This window comes from Apis laboriosa, unplaced genomic scaffold (assembly GCF_014066325.1).
Source record: "Apis laboriosa isolate Shangri-la unplaced genomic scaffold, ASM1406632v1 scaffold161_cov148, whole genome shotgun sequence".
Lineage (NCBI taxonomy): Eukaryota > Metazoa > Arthropoda > Insecta > Hymenoptera > Apidae > Apis > Apis laboriosa.
Genome location: NW_025222098.1, coordinates 32,671 through 51,357, shown reverse-complemented (window position 1 = coordinate 51,357; position 18,687 = coordinate 32,671). Strand labels below are relative to the sequence as shown.

The 18,687-nt window shown below is 28.8% G+C and overlaps 4 protein-coding genes across 7 annotated transcripts; 2 read left to right on the top strand and 2 right to left on the bottom strand.

Moving 5' to 3' along the window:
* Nucleotides 1-780: 780 nt before the first annotated feature.
* On the bottom strand, nt 781-3,352 carry LOC122710923 (general transcription factor IIH subunit 3). Of its 2 annotated transcripts, none has more exons than XM_043929180.1 (6): nt 3,269-3,352; nt 1,524-2,020; nt 1,323-1,445; nt 1,126-1,261; nt 1,019-1,055; nt 781-908 (listed from the first exon to the last, which is right to left on the bottom strand). In XM_043929180.1, the coding sequence occupies exons 2-6, from the start codon at nt 1,893-1,895 to the stop codon at nt 833-835; spliced, it is 744 nt and encodes a 247-aa protein (XP_043785115.1). In that variant the 5' UTR covers nt 1,896-2,020; nt 3,269-3,352; the 3' UTR covers nt 781-832. The 2 variants fall into 2 exon arrangements, with proteins under 2 accessions (XP_043785115.1, XP_043785114.1); XM_043929179.1 differs by lacking the exon at nt 3,269-3,352 and adding an exon at nt 2,119-2,178.
* LOC122710922 (malate dehydrogenase, mitochondrial) lies at nt 3,027-4,908 on the top strand. Its single transcript, XM_043929178.1, has 5 exons — nt 3,027-3,216; nt 3,626-3,841; nt 3,933-4,205; nt 4,278-4,604; nt 4,674-4,908. Exons 1-5 carry the CDS (start codon nt 3,142-3,144, stop codon nt 4,797-4,799), a joined length of 1,017 nt encoding a protein of 338 aa, XP_043785113.1. The 5' UTR covers nt 3,027-3,141; the 3' UTR covers nt 4,800-4,908.
* A 352-nt stretch (nt 4,909-5,260) lies between these two features.
* Nucleotides 5,261-10,236, top strand: LOC122710921 (leiomodin-2-like). Of its 3 annotated transcripts, XM_043929176.1 has the most exons (6): nt 5,261-6,350; nt 6,528-6,895; nt 7,056-7,202; nt 7,265-7,423; nt 7,690-8,184; nt 9,048-10,236. In XM_043929176.1, the coding sequence occupies exons 1-6, from the start codon at nt 5,573-5,575 to the stop codon at nt 9,423-9,425; spliced, it is 2,325 nt and encodes a 774-aa protein (XP_043785111.1). In that variant the 5' UTR covers nt 5,261-5,572; the 3' UTR covers nt 9,426-10,236. The 3 variants fall into 3 exon arrangements, with proteins under 3 accessions (XP_043785111.1, XP_043785110.1, XP_043785112.1); XM_043929175.1 differs by having other exon boundaries at nt 5,261-6,895; XM_043929177.1 differs by having other exon boundaries at nt 5,261-6,895; nt 8,743-9,190.
* A 2,467-nt stretch (nt 10,237-12,703) lies between these two features.
* On the bottom strand, nt 12,704-18,489 carry LOC122710924 (14-3-3 protein epsilon). Its single transcript, XM_043929181.1, has 4 exons — nt 18,276-18,489; nt 15,193-15,499; nt 14,132-14,475; nt 12,704-13,418 (listed from the first exon to the last, which is right to left on the bottom strand). The coding sequence occupies exons 1-4, from the start codon at nt 18,337-18,339 to the stop codon at nt 13,363-13,365; spliced, it is 771 nt and encodes a 256-aa protein (XP_043785116.1). The 5' UTR covers nt 18,340-18,489; the 3' UTR covers nt 12,704-13,362.
* Nucleotides 18,490-18,687: the final 198 nt, after the last annotated feature.

Sequence of the window (18,687 nt, the reverse complement as noted above, 5' to 3'; positions counted from 1 at the left end):
TATTAGGTGAAATAATGTTATTTTAAATTATGATATACTACTATAATATATACTATAATATATATAGGAGAAAGATAAATTTACTAATTATATAATACAAAGATATTAAAAAGAACTCCATTATTAAAGATGAGAAGAAATCTTTGATTTTATGAAATCAAAAGAAACAGGTGTAAAGAGAGTAATGAATATTTTATTATTATTATTATAAAAAATATTATTATTATAATTATTATTAATTATAATAATATAATTATTATTAATTATAAGAAATACGTTTATTATGTTTATTTTTCATTCTAATCCTAACTCAAATATTTATATTTTACTTTTCTTTACGATTCTAAATGTTACTCGCAATTGGAATTTGTGTTTTGTGATAATTATCAGATTTCTATTTTAATATCATATTTATATTTAATAATGTTTATTTATTTAATAATATTAATTTTTTATTAAATATAATTTATTTTTATAGCTATATATTTATAATTCCATCTATTTTTGCGATTTTGTATAAAAATAATTGTATAATAATAATTGTATAAATTCAATATTTATTTTTTTTTTAATTCATAAACACATTAATCATGGACATGCAATAACATGTTTTAATCATTAAGTTTTATGAATCTAAAAATTAATGAAATCATATTTATAAATATAAAGATTTCAAGGAATGTGTGAAAGAATATATGTACAAATATAACAATAACATTACAATAAAGGATTATAAAATGTTTTCAGTAAAAAATATTTATGATGAGAAAATAAATATTTATTTTAATAAATATTTTTATGAAAAAAAAAAATTCCTTAATTCTAAATACAATTAATGAACAATATCTACATTCTTTTTTTTTTTCTTCATTTTTATAGGTATAGGTCCTGGCATTTTGAATACTGTGCTGTAAAAAGCAAAAAGAAAAATAATATTGAAATAATTAACATAATTAAATAATTATTAAAATATAAAAAATATGAATTATCATAAATTAAATTTAATTAGAATACTTACTGGCAAGTTGTGCATATTGGACTAAATTTACAAAATACTAAAAAAAATTGTTAGTATTATTATCAAAAAATTTATGTAATGATATATAAGAAACTTGTTTTTCTTACTTGATAAACATATAGAGCATACATAGCCAATATCAATTAATTCTTGATGGCAAAAACATGCTGCTCTATAATCTACCTTTACAGGTGGTGGGAATACTAATTTTGATCTAACATTTGGATCTGGTAAAAATATCCACTAAAAATTAATTACACAATTAATAAAATATTTAAAAATAATTAAATTATTTTTTTCTTACCAATAAATATTGTAATAATCCATTTAACTGAGGAACTTTTAAATAATTTCCCCCAGTAATATCACAACCCTGTTGAAGTAAGGTTAATTCTTGATCTAAACTACATACATCCAATATTACTCCCTATTTATTTAAAAAAAAGTTGTATTTAAAGTATTAAATTTAAATCGTATGAATATTAAAATAAAAAGAATTACAAACCATTTTTTGAGCTGTAAAAAATATATTCATATAATTCATATATTGTGTTGCTGAATCATTACTTGCTGTGATAACAAGAATTCTTGAATATAATTTTTCACCAGCAATCTTTTCTCTCTCCAACCTTGCAATATAACATAATGCCATAGTCAATGCTCCAGATATCAGACTTTCACCACTTAATAATTTATTTGAAGTAATTTCATTGATAACTTTTTGTAATTGTTGCCTTACAGTGAGTTCAATCATAGTAAATTTTTCATATTGTCCATCAATTTGCCTAATTTCTAATGCGTCTTCACAAGGATATAAAAACTTTGCTCCATGACTATGGCATGCTATTACTGCAAGTTGATTATTAGATGACTGCATTAAATGAGCATTGGCAAAAACAATAGTAGAATCCAAACATTGTGTCAATATTCTTGTTTCTTGTTTTATAATTCTTTGCACTGGGTTTACATCTAATATTATTATTAATAAACTTGTCTCTATTTCTGAAATAAGTAATATAATTATATGATCTTTTGATTTAAATAGATAAAAAAGAAATTATATTTTACGTTTTTTCATAGGTTAGTTAACCTTAACATACCATTTGACATCTTGAATCAATATAAATTAATGCAACTATTTAATACAAATATAAATTTAATTTTCTAAACACATTTTTTTGGTATTTTATTAAATTTAAATTAAAAGTATTTTAATAGTTCAATTTAGATCAAATTTAAGAAATAATCCTGAAAAATTTTTCATGTATCATTCAGTTTATGAGAACCGAACAATTAAGTTACTATTACTAGTAAACGTACTTATTTATTATAAAATTATATTATAAAATTAAAAAAAAATTATTTCTTTTGGATATTTTCAAGATACAAATGTAAAATATCCTATTTTAAAATTAATTGATTTTATATTTTTATTTAACAATGAATTTAAAATATAATTGAATCAATTATTAATTTACTATCTAATATAATTATAAGATTAAAAAATAATTTTTTTTAGATATTTTCAAAATAAAAATGTAAAATATTTTACTTTAAATTAATTGATTTTATATTTTTAACTAACAATGAATTACTTACTTATTAACAATATAATTATAAGATTATATAAGAAAAATAATTTCTTTTAGATATTTTCAAGATACAAATATAAAATATTTTATTTTAAATTAATTATAAATTAATTATAAATTTAAATTTAATGATAAATTTAAAATGCAATTTAAGAAAATATATAAAAATAATAAAATGATATTTATAAAGTAATAAAATATATAAAAAATATTTTACATATTTTTCAATATATTTCATAAATATAATTTGTATATAAACAGAATAAATGATTAAAAAAAAATAATGCATAATAATGGATAATAATTTTCAAAATTCCCGCGCTATACTTTATAAGTAATTTCAGTCTTGCGTATATTATCTATACGAGAGTACGCATGATCGTATACGTATTACGACACGTTAAACGATTGGAGAGAACGGCAGAGAACAAGTGCGAAATATCATTGAGGTCATTGGAGTGTCTTTGAAAGGTTACTGAGCGTTCGAAATTTGAAATCATTCACATCTGTATCTAGAAAGTCATAGAGAATATGTTGCCACAATATTTGAAACCTATTTTGAATGTTACTCAACAAGGAGCGAAACGACTATCTACCAGCGCCAAAGTAAGCTTTTTTTTAACTAATAATTTAAATTTTTACTAAATATTATATTTACCAATAATAATATATTATGTTTATGTTTGCACTATTTATTTGATTTTTTATTAAACTAAAGATTATAATCAGATTAGTTAATGACATTGAAACATTGTATGTATCAGTAAAGTATAGTTTACAACATACACGTGAAGTACAGTTATGCAATCGTGAACATTTTTAATAATATTAGCGATCAAATATTTCTTAATTTTTAATATCATAAATTTTTATATGAAATTCAAAACATGAAAGAAAAAACTATAAATATATATAAGAGATATATAAGAAAACATTACAAATATATATATATATATATATACATACTCATATATATATTTTATATTTATTTTAATTTTGATATATTTTATTTTAGTGCAATGCCAAGGTTGCAATTCTCGGAGCAAGCGGAGGAATTGGCCAACCGCTCTCATTACTTATGAAACAATCTCCTCTTGTAACCGAATTATCGTTATATGATGTCGTAAATACACCAGGTGTCGCTGCTGATCTGTCACACATAGATACACCGGCAAAAGTAAAAGCGTATACTGGTCCAGAAGAGTTAAAAGATGCACTTAAAGGAATGCAGGTTTCTGTTTTATTAAATTTTTTTTTTATTAAAAATGATTAAGATTAATAAAAAACTAACAAAATTTTTTATTTATTGTATTTTTATATAGGTAGTCATAATTCCTGCCGGTGTTCCACGTAAACCAGGAATGACTAGAGATGATCTTTTTTCTACAAACGCCTCGATAGTAAGAGATCTTACTCAGGCTATAGCAGAAGTATCACCAAAAGCTTTTATTGCCATTATTTCAAATCCAGTTAATAGTACTGTGCCAATTGCCAGTGAAGTGTTGAAAAAAGCTGGCGTTTACGATCCCAATAGAGTATTCGGTGTAACAACTCTCGATATTGTCAGAGCAAATACATTCATTGCCGAAGCCAAAGTTTGTAAAAAATATAGTAATTAAATTCTATATAACATCTTAGATTTACATATATATAATACTTTTTTTTAGGGCTTGAATCCACAAAATGTTTCAGTGCCAGTTATTGGTGGTCATAGTGGTGTCACTATTATTCCTTTAATTTCACAAACTAAACCCTCAGTTTCTTTTCCAGAGGATAAAGTGAAAGCTCTTACTATGAGAATTCAAGAAGCTGGTACAGAAGTTGTTAAAGCCAAGGCTGGCACAGGTTCTGCCACTCTTTCAATGGCATATGCTGGTGCACGATTTGGTTTTTCTTTAATCAAAGCACTTAATGGAGAACGTATTACAGAATACTGTTATGTCAAATCTGATGTTTGTGACACTAAATATTTCTCAACAGCTGTTGTTTTGGGTGTAAGTATAATTATCAATCAATGGTATATCTATATTGGAATGGAATATTATATTCAAGTTAAATTTTAGAAAGGAGGAATTGAAAAGAATCTTGGTATCGAAAAACTCAATGCATATGAAAAAGAACTGTTAAATGTAGCAATCCCAGAGCTCAAGAAGAATGTTGAAAAGGGAGAACAATTTATGAAAAAATGAACATTAAATTATTTCCATGAATTATTAAAATATTAGGGGATATTAAACAATATCAAATAAAACTCAATAACTTTTGATATTGATTATGAAAATAATTCGCGTTGTACGCGAAAAATTTAAAAAATAGAAGCGGCGAATTCTTTATTAATCAGTAGATATAATACATATTTTATAGATGTAAAGATTTAAATTCGTTTATAATTTGATAGAGCAATAAGAAATATGAAATAGAGCAGTATTTGAAAAGAAATACTCATTACTTTGTTCTAAAAGAAATGGAATATAAAAAATTATATATAAAAAATTGGATATTCACTATCTCATTTTAAAAGAATGGAATATCAAAATTGCAATATATTACATGTAATTTGAAAATAAATTTCATTAAATAAAAAAAATTTTTTATTCTATTTATATCTTTTTTATTATTAATTTAATAGAAAATAGAATCGTAAATTATACGATAACAAAAATTCCCTAGTGTACTATTTCCTCTATTAAAATCAAAATAAACATTAATAGGCAACCTTTATTACAATGTCATCTATATATATATATAACGAATAAATAGAACAGTTTCATATTCATTGTATAAATTAACGAAACAAGTTTGAAAATACTGTGTTTTCCATTGCGTATGTTAATTTTTCGGCTTAAAAAGTGTTCTTTAAAGAATTTCTCTTAAGAATGTTGTTACTTTCTTAATTAATAAATCCACAAGAATAGCTGGATTTCGTATAAATATCGAATAAATTATTTGAATAAAAATTATAATGTCAAAACGGAAAAATCACAAACGATCTCGACACAAACAATTTTTATATCAATCTCAAGAAACTTTATTACAAAATTCAGATACTTCTGACGAGATCGATTATGTAGAAAATAAATATATTTCTTTACAGAAAAAGTCGAGATCATCTGAACGACTTTTGCATCAACGATCCCCAGAATCTGTATTATTCGAATCTGAACAACCTGATTTATCATACTATGATGATTTAAGTCCAGAAATCGTACCACGATTTCGTCGAATAAAATTAGATTTAAATAGATCAGATAAACATGAGGCAGAAGAGAAAAACAATGGTGAAAAAGAGTCGGAAGTGGCTAAAATAAGTCAAGTAAATAATTTGTTTAAACAGAATATCGATGTATCTGCGAAAGAATGCTTTCTATTAGACAAAACTCTATCGATGAATCAGGAAATAAAATTAGAAATGAACAATTGTAAGTTTTTGCAAGAGAAAAAATCTTTTTCAAGGATTAAATTTAACGATTACACCACTACTGAAGTTCGTTCTCCAAAATCATCTTATCACCTTCCTTGTGGTTATAGCTCAGAACCAACAAAATTTTCTAATTTTAATTCAGAATCAGAATCTCACGAATTTCATAATTTTTTAGACGAATTTCAAACAATGATTTCTACATGCGACTCTGTAAGCCAATACGAAGAAAAATGGAATAAACACGATCAAGATACGAGAGTTAAAATAATAAATGAAAAAATTGAGCAAGATTCAGATGGAAATCGATCCAATAATTGGAGTGAGTGCAGACAGATTCTTTCAAATTTACGATATTTAAGTAACATTAAAGTACGAACTGCAAATCAAGAATTCTTTGGAAATCGTGTTCAAACAAATTCATTTTCTTGTTATACTTCTTCGTCATTAACATCAAATGAGACTTCGAATGAACGTATCAATAAACATTATTCCGTAGAAGATGAGAAGATCAATAATAAAATCGATGATGGGGAAAATTACACAGACGCGAAAAGTACAACAACGAGGATTAGAGCTCGATCGATCACTCCTTGCAGTGGTTCACCTCCTCCTGCGAAAAGATGTCGAACTACGCTTAAATTTGATGACGAAGTGGAAACAGAAGGATCACAAAAACCTGTAGATTCCGCTACAGTTACAGATTTATTGCAAATAGAGAAAAAAAATGTTCAGAATTATTTTTGCCCGAATACAACGATCACAAAAACCATTTGGAGCAGTAACAGTTCAGAATCCCCGACCACTTTGATTTTAGATCTTCCAGTTATGTCTGATTCTGGCAGCTGTAGTAGATGTTTTCAAGAAGTAATTCATTAATTTCTTTAATTCTATTGATTTATTTAAGATTAAGATATTTTTCAGTTATTCAAATATATATTGCTTTTATAATTAAATATGATAAAAGTACTATTATTATCATATAAAAAAGAAAGAAACAATATAGAACTTAATTATTATTTTGCAGCCTATTGAATTTAATAAAAAATGCACGTGTACCAGTTTTCAGCAAAGCAAGCCATTTCAAAAACTTCAATTTGCAAAGAAACCTATTGCTAAAATTGTTCTATTTTGCGTTTGGATGATAAAAAAAATAACAACTATAATGAAAGAAGTAAGTAGTTGCTTGTTTAAAAAATTATCTATGTTTAATTATCTATACAATATTTTTTTCAGGCTTATGGAAATTTTAAACGAATTGTTTCAACATTTATATCAACGAAACAACAAATGAAAGAATTCAATCAAGTTATTATGACATTACGCTCAGAGAATGAACAGATGATCAACAAATTTTTGGAGAAAATTACCTGTTTGTCTGATCAAATTACTCAAGTATACTATTTAATACTTAATATTTTACGAAAATTATTTTATAACATTATTATATTATTTATATTTTTATGTAATAAAAGGATTACAAAATTAAAAAATTCTGAAAATCCATAAAAGCATGTTTATTCATGCTTTCATAAAATTAAAAAAAATATGATATATAAATATCGATATATCATTATATATTTTGATTCTTAATTCTGATTTGTAATTCCATGTATCCAGTCATGTAATTAAAATTTTTTTAGCATTATTGTTTATCACAGGTGTGTGCAGGTAATTCAACCGCTATTGCCACTTTAACTGCAGAAGTTATCAGTATACAAGAACTAAGTAAAAAATTGACCGGAAATAACGAGACGCTGATGCAAGAATTGAAAACATTACACCAAATGCTGAAGAACATGCAATCGAAATCTCCGAAGAAATTACTATCACTACCACTACCACCACCACTACCTCCTTCATCTCTTCCACCCCCTATACCATCAATTTTAATATCATCCAACCCATCAACTGCTTTTCCTCCTCCTCCTCCTCCTCCTCCACCGCCTCCTCCCCCACCTCCTCCTCCACCACCACAATCATCATTTCTTCAAATTTCGTCGCATAAATCGCCGATTACACCAACAACTCCAAATAATGATAGAAACATCAGGTCGCCCTCGAGAAAGTGCTCGACACCACTGTTTAATAGGCCAGCTATAACTGTCGAGGATTTGCTGAAGGTGACCCTAAAAAAAGCACCGCAAAACTTTAAGGTAAATCCGAGGACTATTATACACGACACTTCATTAATTGGAGTATATGAATAAGTGGTGTGAAGAATTCTGTTCTTTCGAAGTTAAAATTTGCTAAAGTTCAAGGCATTGGTTGATTCTCAGTTTGAAAAGATCATAAAATATTTAGCAAATTAACTTGGGATGATCAGACTTCTTTTAACAAAAGAAATTTTTAAAAAATTCCATAGCTTTTTCCAATTGTTATATTTTTATTATAACAATACTTTTATTCAACCCGAATACGTGAGTGAGAATCATAAATTTCAAGTTATTTATAAATATTTATTTATAATATTTTAGCATAAAAGTCTTATTATTATATATGTATTATATTGAAATTTCTAGATTATTCTACTTTAATTGTTTTATTTGAAAAAATTATTGTTAAATCTTTTAGAATTAAGCTGTGTAAAATGTTAGGATTTCTTATTGTGATTCGTTGAAGTCGTAAGAGAATTATGTTGCTAAAGATACATTTTTCCAAGTATTTTAAATACTTTACTAATCGGCCACTCATCAAAGCGATACAACTTTCAGTCTGATCAATTGTTCCTCAACCCTCGTTGCCATTCAACCGAACACTAGGGGGTTATTTAAAAATCCCAAGGTGATACATATATCTATGAAAAATAAATCGGAAATCTCTCAAAGAGATTTTCTTTTCAGCGCAGCTAAAGAATTACGTTATTCCAAATTAATTTAAAATAAATATAATTTCTCAATATGAATTGAAAAAATTAATTTGTCAATATCAAATATAATTTCTTCTTTCTTGGAATTATATATATATATATATGTATATTAAAATTAAAATATACAAAGAAGAAAAATGTTAATTTCAGGAGAATAGAAGAAACACGATACCAGGACCAAAGGGACCCGTCGTTTCCTTAGACATGTTACGTAGTGTGAAATTAAAATCTGCCAGGCGCAGAACGACTGATCAAATCATAAGGTCTCCAAGGAGCGGACGAATAATTAAAACGCGAACAGCACCAAGTCTCAGTTTGTCTCCGATTACAAAAAATTCGGAAAACACGTTAGGGCGAATTTTAAAACAGGTGGAAATTAATAAACGTGGCCCAAGACGTTTATTGTCGAGCTCGTCAAGTTTTCGTGAAAATATTATTGCAAAAGATAATCAATTATCGAGCTTAGATATGAAAAATAACAATTCACAATCTATGACTGCGTTACAGAAGTCGATAATCGTAGATTAGAGGAATATTATGTAATTGATATCAGAAACATGGTCGCAATTTTAGTAAATTAAGTTATGATTTGTTATTGATTAATCGATACATAGATCGGGTTATCTAATATAATATGATGAATAAGAATAATTTATTAATAGTAGAGAATTTTATGTATGACGAATTTTTTTTTCTTTCTTTCTTTTTTTTTTTTTTTTTTTTTTTTTTTTTTTTTTTTTTTTTACTGAATTGTAACTTAATATGTAGAAACAAAACGCTTATATTTTACAAAATGCGCTCAAAATCTTACTTTTATAATTTTACAGCCTGTAAGTATGTCTTCAAATTTTACTCATATGAAATTTGTTTTTAATATATTAAATTACGATTCTGTAATATTTATTAATTAGAATTGTTACTGTTATTGGTTTTGAGAATGACTCATTCTAAATTGATGACAAAATACGAAAAATATTTTAAAATTATATTCAATTATAATTATTGACTCATATACTAATATAATAATAATATTAATAATAAAGATTCGTGGAAACATTTAGAGAGTTGTAATTATTTTATTTGTAGCTTTTCACGTATGTGTGTATGTGTGTGTGTATGTGGTTTTACAGAAAAAGATCGTATCCAGTGTAATCGCATTGATTGCAATAATAGTTAATAATAGTAGTACAGAGCGTGAGAACGCATACGAATCCGATAAAAGAAACGACAGATTTAATCCCCTCCAAATGACGATAAATTTCGATATCTAGGTCTAATTATTCGCTCTCGTGAATTGGGTTAGCGACAAGATGGAATGATCTGAAGATAATTACAAAAAGAGAAAGAGATACACAATTAATGTTTAAAATACAGAGAGACAAGAGCAAGTAATACATCTAGAGATGAAACATTAGATGTGTATGTGGTATGTATTATTTCTTTTACCTTTTTCTTTTTTTTTATAAAAATCGACTAAGCACGCACAACGAATAAAGGATAAAAGCGGTTTCAATCGATACATCGATTATCTATATTCTTTCATAATAATTCTACAATAAAATTCAGGTAGTATCAATGTCTCTACCCAATTTTATTTTAACCGAGAACATTCTACATTTACTTTTTTTTTTTTTTTTTTTCATTTCATTATGAATCATACACTACATCATCGACGATAATAATAATAATGTTATCACGTTGGGCTACTTCATCTTGTTTTTAATCCATCGTGTAAGCAAGTAATTGGATGAGGTATCTCACAGTTTATCGTCGTTTGGAATTTATTTCATGCCACGTTCGTTATGCCATTAACAAATTTTTATTGAAGTTTAAATTTTTTGTATCCTTCCTTTTTATTATTATTTTTTTTTTTTTTCAAAGATTTGTCGCATAGTTGTGCACATATTACGCATTTACGTAAATTTTATATATATATATATATATATATCCGATGATTCCAATGTTTTCTCTACCTTTCCATTGGTCTTCAATCTTCCTTCTATGGTTCCATCATTTTCCATCATGTCTTTCATGCGATTATCAAAATCGCTTCTGGATAATGTTTGCGTTTCATTTCATGAAATACGCTCTCTAAACTGTTCGTTTCTCTCCATACTATCGCTTGAACGATTCGCGTCGATTGAATTGTTTTTTTTTGATATCCTAACTTTACGATCTTAAGATTAATCGTATATATTTACTTACGGTGCCGTTGATATTACTTGAATTATTCTTTATAACTTTATTTTATAACATGATTATCAATTTGTATTGTGTTATTAATACCTAAATACAGGGGCACGATGTACACTAAAAATTTCTAGGCAGAGCTCTCAATTTTTCATTTGCGCGTTTTCTTCGCTTTCATTATTTTTTTTTTTTTTTTTTTTTTTTTTTCATTTAAATATTAAACCTCGCTTTTTTGCTGCACGCTTACACGGTTCACGAAACATCTTCGATATTTTTTAATCGCGAAAAAAACTGGTCTTGAAATATGTAACACAGCGAGAAGCAGAAACTTAATGTTATGATTGAAATATGCAGTATATAATTTCTTTGCATTTTTAATCATCAAGCAAAATATTAATATTCTATTCTTGAATACAGAAAACATTGCACTTAAAGATGTTTAAAAATTTGTTTATATCGCACAAATTTTCAACCAATAATATTTATCTCGACAAACAAATAATTCTATTGTATTACTAAACTATTTTATTCAAAATGCGCAAATTTCACGGATTTTAATGATAAACGAAGCCTCTCTTAGCGTTTTTATTGGAATGTTTCCCGTTTATTTTTCTTTTCTTTTTTTTTTTTTTTTTTTTTTNNNTTTTTTTTTTTTTTTTCGTAAGCTAAAATCGACGGAACGGTTCATCGATAAAAAGGTGAATGGACGTATGGCTAAGATCAACTAAGATATAGTGGAATCGAGGACAGTGATAATAGCGAAAGTGAGCGCGGGTGAAGAACGAGTCGGGATACAATTGTTTATTCTGTAATTTGTTATACCACAGCGATCGTTATAGTTTACAGAAGAGGCGTATGAAAAAGTACAACCACAATTACAGACTAGCTAGGTAGTTACTTGTTTCCTGCTATTTTCTGTCTGCGAAACATAATTTCTCTTCCCTTTTTTTTATCTTTTTCGTATTAAAAATGCTTATCAACCATGATTTTTTTTTTTTTTCAGCCTTCTTTCGAAGATCAGATTGCTCTTTCGTCACAGAGGGACACAACTGATTGGTATATGAAAGAATATCTATTACGACGAGAATAGCGAATATATATTTTCTCTTACTCACAAAATTAAAAGAATTTGTTTTCGACTTAACATAAAATTTGATACTGCGAAAGCCAGACTTAACGTAAGACAAGATGTTATTGCATTTTTTTTAAGTACATCGCTTTCGCGGTAAGCACATGTTCTTGAATAGTTTACAAGTAACTATACGAGAGAACCCATGCTCAAAACCTATGTATATGATGTATGAAATTACTTGCTTTGCAAACTGGGACTTCGTCGGAAGTACATTCATAATATCTTATACAGAAAACAGAGATGGAGGTGCATGGTTCTATCTTAACTGTTTAGTCAGTTGTCGATCAACCATGTAACTCCAGCTCTGGAGGAGACGAGTTTATCCCTTAGATAAACGAATGATTTACACTCGATTTACACGCATACATTAATAATATCGTTATTTATCATAGTATGCGAGAATAATGATGCGCGCAGTAAAAAAGCGGGGAAGAGGACGAGGAGGAGGAGATTGGGGGTGGGGTGAAAACAAACGAACACAATATGCATTTCGATCGACGTCGAGCCATTAATTCGTTATTGATAAAACATTGCGGAGAGGATAATGCTATTCGTTCTCACTCGCTGGAGCAAACAAAAATGAGAGTTTATTCCGACTGGATTAGCGCATATTCTTTTTTTTTTTTTTTTTTTTTTTTTTATTTATTTATTTATTTCATTCCGTGTTTTTCTGATTTTATTACTATGATTGAATATATACTACGCGCTGCATCAGTCGGCGCCAACTCAACGTTCTCGACATCGTACACTGAAAGAGACAGCATCTTTTTTTTCTTCTCGATACGCAAAGAAGGCAAAGAGTAATGCCTCTCTACATGCTCTTGCAGCTTTTCTATTAACTGCGTAATGAGTATGTCCTTTTATTTTATAACTTTTCTGCGCGCTTCGTAATTTAGTGTGTATTATTTCGAATGATATTTTTTTTTTTTTTTCATTTTTTGTATTTTCTTTTTTTTTTTTTTTGGAATAACCGTACGTGCGTGCTTAGAACACGCAATCGTTTAAAGATCTCCCCTTCCCACCCCGAACTGCCACCTGCTGAATTGTTTTCTTACAAGTTTGCTTACAAGTTATTAAGAGTTTTTTGCTTTCTTGTGTTTTTTCAGTTTTATATACGCAATATAACACTCACTACAGTTAGAGTTACGATACGTCCTGATCTTCCACATCTGGCAACTGCTCCTTTTGTTCGCCCTCCCCTATGTAACATAAAAAGAAAATTTGTTAATAAACGTGTTCTGATTCGATAATAAAATATCAATTATATAACAAACTGATAGGGTGAGGTCGATTCAATATCATAATTAAAAGTTGGGTGTGAGTTATTTCAACCCTACCCTGTTAATTGAAGGATCTAAATGCTTAAAAAGGAAGGAGGAGAAGGATCGATCGAGTTGCTCACCAGGTGACTTTATAATGCAAGGGCGTATGGAAAGGATGCCTGAGTTCAAGCATTGGTGGAAACCGCGGCAGCCTCGTTTTCGCGGTCAGCCTCGAACTCTAAATCACAAACCAATAATTCTCTACCCATATATAATTATATATATATATACATCATTTCAATAATATTCAAAATCATTATACAGAATTATATGTGAATAATGTAACTAAAAATATCTTACTCGATAGAAAACTTTATTTTCTTTTTTTTTTTTTTGTTTCAATTGCAAAAATTTTTGCATTTTTTTATATTATTCTGTATAATACATAAATTTTATTAAATAATAAAAAAACAATCCCATATCTTCTCTACACAATTTCGTGAAAAAAATCTGATATATAACGAGAAGATTTTATCGCGCTACTGCAATACATATTATTGATCGTACGACACAACTTCTACCGTTTAGTAGTAGTAGTGAACGTTTTAAACGCAACGAGCAATTTTTTTTTTACAAAAAGATATACTAACCGTCTCCTTGCATGTCTGACGTCCATAGAGTAAGATTGTCCCTAAGAAGCTGCATAATGAGGGTAGAATCTTTGTAACTCTCCTCGGATAAGGTGTCTAGTTCCGCGATCGCGTCGTCAAAGGCTGCCTTCGCAAGACGACATGCTCTATCAGGGCTATTGAGAATCTCATAATAGAACACGGAAAAGTTGAGTGCCAATCCTAAGCGGATGGGATGAGTTGGTGGTAGATCCGTCATGGCGGTGTCACTTGCTGCTTTATAAGCGACCAAAGAATTCTCTGCGGCTTCCTTCCTATCGTTGCCAACGGCGAATTCAGCAAGGTAACGGTGATAATCACCCTTCCTACGATAACAGGTCAAAATTTTATCTTTAAACAATTTTATCTATAAACAAGTTTGGTATAATATATATTAAAAATATATTGCATCAATTTTATATTGTAATCTTTAATTAAAATCTATTATAGAATTATTAGAATAAACATAATTTCTTTTTAAATCATAACATATTTTAACATATTATAAATATTTTTTACTAATTTCTTCCATTCATTTTGTATATAAAAAAAATATTGATATTCAAATATTGATATTCAACATAATATAATAAATTATAAATATAAATATTGATTATTTGTAAATGTAGTAAAATAAATAAATTTTGTTACATATTAAATAAAATTTTGCTAGATTTATATTTTAGTATTTCTTGCTATACGAATACAATGAAATGGAATCTGCGCTTATTCATAAATCATATCCGCTAAGAAATGATTATATTCATGTAATTATCGAGGCAACATTATCAACTATTTCAGAAAATAATATAAAAGTTAATTAGACCGAAAACTGTTCCATTAGTTATTTCTTAATTTAAGTTACTTTAATTTATTATTGATTTATTATTGATTTTCAAACTATATTTTTAAATTTACAATATACTTATGCAATTTTACAATTGGTAACACTAAATATACTTCGAGAATAGAAAATAAGAATATACAAAAACAAGTAATTTCCTAATTGAAGATCTATATCAAAATTCGCCACGTTCACTTACATTTTATAATAGAAGACTTTCGATTCGCCAGTAGATGCACATGGGAGCAAATGTTTGTCTAAAACTCCGAGAATATCGGCGCAGATGTCTTTCAGCTCTTTTTCAACCTGAGATCGGTATTGACGGATCATCTCTAGTTTCCGCTCGGCACCTTTGTTCTCTTCCTTTTGTTCGATGCTGGAGATTATTCTCCAGGATGCCCTTCTCGCGCCAATCACATTTTTGTAAGCGACAGAAAGAAGATTCCTCTCTTCGACGGTTAACTCCACATCCAGCGAGGCGACCTTCTTCATCGCCTCGACCATTTCTATAAAATCACATCGGCGAAAGCGTCGCCATCGACAAACTCTCATTAAATTGAAATCTAATAGTAATTACAGAATAATAACATGTACAACAAAGTATATAATAAAATTAATTTAATTATCGAAATTTTGTTGAAGGATAAAATTATGAAAGTTATACAATGAAAAAGTGTATACTATATATTTTAATAAAAGTATCGAACTTACCCAAATAAATTGCATGTAATCATGGCAAAGTAATGAATTGGAAATGATCTATTGATCTTATTAATATATCGCTACGTTGTGCGTGAAAACATTATTATCTAGTTTCATCTGAGATATTAAAGAAATTCTTCACGAGGAAAATTGGTATACAGGCATATATTTATCTGTTGCCCCTTGAACTTTATAAGTTAATATTATGTACTTATTATCTATAGATATACGATGTTTGGGAATAATGATATCGATCAAATGACACGTTTGTCTACAACTCATAACTGGGAAAAGAATATGATCAATAATTTTTCTATTTATTTAATATAAATACTTATTATCATAAATAAATATTAACATTAACAAATTAATATATTATATTTTTAGATGACATTAAAATCTATGATTCCTCGATAAAATCGATAGATGGTTGCAAAAGGTATTACGGGCATTAAATGAAAAACGATTAAAGATGGACATAAGTTTCCAGATAATTTTACAACTGAAATCTTCTTTTCAAAATAAATAAAATTCAAAATTTTAAGTTTTTATCTATATCAAATTATATCGACAATAATTCGATTCATTAAAAAAAAATTTATCTTTTAGAAAAAATAAATTAATTAATTACTATCATTTAAGCAACATAAATGAAAAAAATTGGCGTATAAATTCAATATATAAATATTTAAATTAAAGAAAGAATTAATTTATATTTTCTTTTTATCATCATTGGCTAAAATCAACAGAGGTTTCAAAATGACATTTGTGAGAAGAGATCAGACTCAAATTCGGTTCTAGATGGCACGAATTACATACTATGAACATGGTATACCCGGTGACGGAGGTGTACAGAAACGTAGGATAGCTAGTGCAGATCAATACTTTCCTTCTGCTATGGCCCCTCTTTTCCCCCACTCTACTCTATATATCTCACCCCTTCCCGTTCTCACCCTCCACTCATAATCTCGCCCGCCCGTCGTCCTTTCGTCTCTCTTCCCCTTTCCGTCTTCCTCTCACAACCCTCAAATTTGCCCACCGCCCTTCCTTTTCCTCATCCCGGGAGAATCACTACAGCTCTTCTCTCTCTATCCTGTCATTCTTCACATTTAGCAATCATTTCAACTAGAATTCTTATATACCAGTTATGTACGAGTGTTTCCATCCTTTAATATATTTATTTTGATTAATATGTTCATACAGAGATGAAAATAGTAAAATTATAAAAAAAAAACAGCTTTATGAGATGAATAGAAAAATCATTTTTTGCTGATTCATTGATTAATTTCTTCCTTGACTTCCAACTTTAAAAATAGATAATATAATTTTTCATAATTTATAGTATAATAGAATATGTAAAATGCATTTATTTAATTCAAAATGAAATGATTTTTATTATTTAGTTAGAGTATATATATAAAGAATTTTCATTGAAATAATTTCTTTTATGTGAAAAACTTTTGAAAAAAAATATTGAAGCTCATGAATAGGTCTCTTATTCAAATATATATATAATTAGTTCATACATAAAACGAAACAAGTTTGTAAGAAATACGAGTTACTGAATGATTATAAAAAATTTACATGAAGATACATCATTGCTTCCGTAAAATGTCAAATGCTATATACTTGATTTGCAAGCTTGATAACAAGACAAAGCGTGTTATGCATAAAATATATCTAAGGAGAAATGCAAAATGAGAGGTTCGTAAAACGAAAAGATTTGACGGTTTCCCCTTCTACCAGACGAGAATCCCCACTACGCGTCGCTTTCGCCAGACGTAAAAATTTCTACAAACGAAATTATTAACCATGCGTACCGTATAAGAAGAAATAATATTTGAGAAAATATAATGTAGGAAATAACTATGAGAAAAAATACAAAGATAATTTCAATAAATATTATTGTCGATCCGATAGATCGGTCGGTTGATCGACCAAATAATTTCTCTCTGCTTTCAAGGCCAAATGCCACGAGCAGAGCACGCGTTACTACGTGTCTAAGGAGTAACCCGGCAGCGATTGGTAAGTATCGTGTCGTGTCTATGCGTCATACATGTCGGTGAAGGACCGACTGTCTGGTTATCTGCCGAGAGACCCCGTAAAGTACTGAACACAGCACGCCTAGCAACGCTATCTCGGCGTTAACTAGTTTGTTTCGATGAAACAATATAACTCGAAAACGACGAAACCTTTTCATAGCTTTTCAACCAATCCTTTATGAAAACTTTCAAGAGTTCATATATCTTGACAGGCTCTAGTACAGAAGTGACAAAATCTAAGAACAAATCTACCCTTTAATAAAGAAACACCGGTTATGAACCGGCTACTTGACCACTATCGTGTATGGATTAGTCATATTTGACGTTTCATAAACTTTTGACAGATCCAATGAGACACGATCCCAGTTTGAGGTTCTCGATTCTCGGAGGAATTCGTTATATATCCCACGATATCGTATAGCAGGCACGTCACGAGAGCGGTGTTACCTCCTTTCTCTTTGTAGCAATGCTTTGTGTCGATTTCATGGATTTCATTTTAGCGCAGGCCGGGTCCTTTTCCCGGAAAATATGTACTCACCGTCATAGCGCTCCGCTTGCTCAGCCAATTTCGCTTTATAAACGTTGTCCTCCCGTTCCGACATCTTGGATGCTCGTGGATTTCACGGGTAGACGAAAGATTTCAGGGAAATCGCACCAAATACTCGTTTCACCGAAATACGTACACCTCGTCGTACAGCCACTCGCAAGCTCACTGACCAAGATGGCGGCGCCCGCCAACAATCGAAAGCAGTTCCCACTTCGCGCAGCCTCTGCAGACGCTCCACTCGCCATGCGCTCTTAGCGTGTATTACTACGCCTGACGTCATTCTTTACCAACGTCGCGCGCATGTCGGTTAAATTCACCGAATATCCGGTAAAACTGTAGAAACGAAAATATCAACGTATCTTTTCACGTTGTTTTCTTCTTAATTAACGATAAACAAGGAATT

What these genes read in the sequence shown, in the direction of transcription:
- LOC122710923 (XM_043929179.1), bottom strand. An exon ending in TTTTTACAGCTCAAAAAATG is followed by an intron (nt 1,446 to 1,523) that starts GTTTGTAATTCT and finishes TTAAATAAATAG; the next exon opens with GGAGTAATATTGGATGTATG. An exon ending in GATTATTACAATATTTATTG is followed by an intron (nt 1,262 to 1,322) that starts GTAAGAAAAAAA and finishes ATTAATTTTTAG; the next exon opens with TGGATATTTTTACCAGATCC.
- LOC122710922 (XM_043929178.1), top strand. Translation starts at nt 3,142, where the DNA reads ATGTTGCCACAATATTTGAAACCTATTTTGAATGTTACTCAACAAGGA. An exon ending in ATGCACTTAAAGGAATGCAG is followed by an intron (nt 3,842 to 3,932) that starts GTTTCTGTTTTA and finishes ATTTTTATATAG; the next exon opens with GTAGTCATAATTCCTGCCGG. An exon ending in CATTCATTGCCGAAGCCAAA is followed by an intron (nt 4,206 to 4,277) that starts GTTTGTAAAAAA and finishes ACTTTTTTTTAG; the next exon opens with GGCTTGAATCCACAAAATGT.
- LOC122710921 (XM_043929175.1), top strand. Translation starts at nt 5,573, where the DNA reads ATGTCAAAACGGAAAAATCACAAACGATCTCGACACAAACAATTTTTA. An exon ending in TGTCTGATCAAATTACTCAA is followed by an intron (nt 7,424 to 7,689) that starts GTATACTATTTA and finishes TGTTTATCACAG; the next exon opens with GTGTGTGCAGGTAATTCAAC. An exon ending in AAGCACCGCAAAACTTTAAG is followed by an intron (nt 8,185 to 9,047) that starts GTAAATCCGAGG and finishes TGTTAATTTCAG; the next exon opens with GAGAATAGAAGAAACACGAT.
- LOC122710924 (XM_043929181.1), bottom strand. Translation starts at nt 18,339, where the DNA reads ATGTCGGAACGGGAGGACAACGTTTATAAAGCGAAATTGGCTGAGCAA. An exon ending in AAAGTCTTCTATTATAAAAT is followed by an intron (nt 14,476 to 15,192) that starts GTAAGTGAACGT and finishes CTGTTATCGTAG; the next exon opens with GAAGGGTGATTATCACCGTT. An exon ending in GTCAGACATGCAAGGAGACG is followed by an intron (nt 13,419 to 14,131) that starts GTTAGTATATCT and finishes TATGTTACATAG; the next exon opens with GGGAGGGCGAACAAAAGGAG.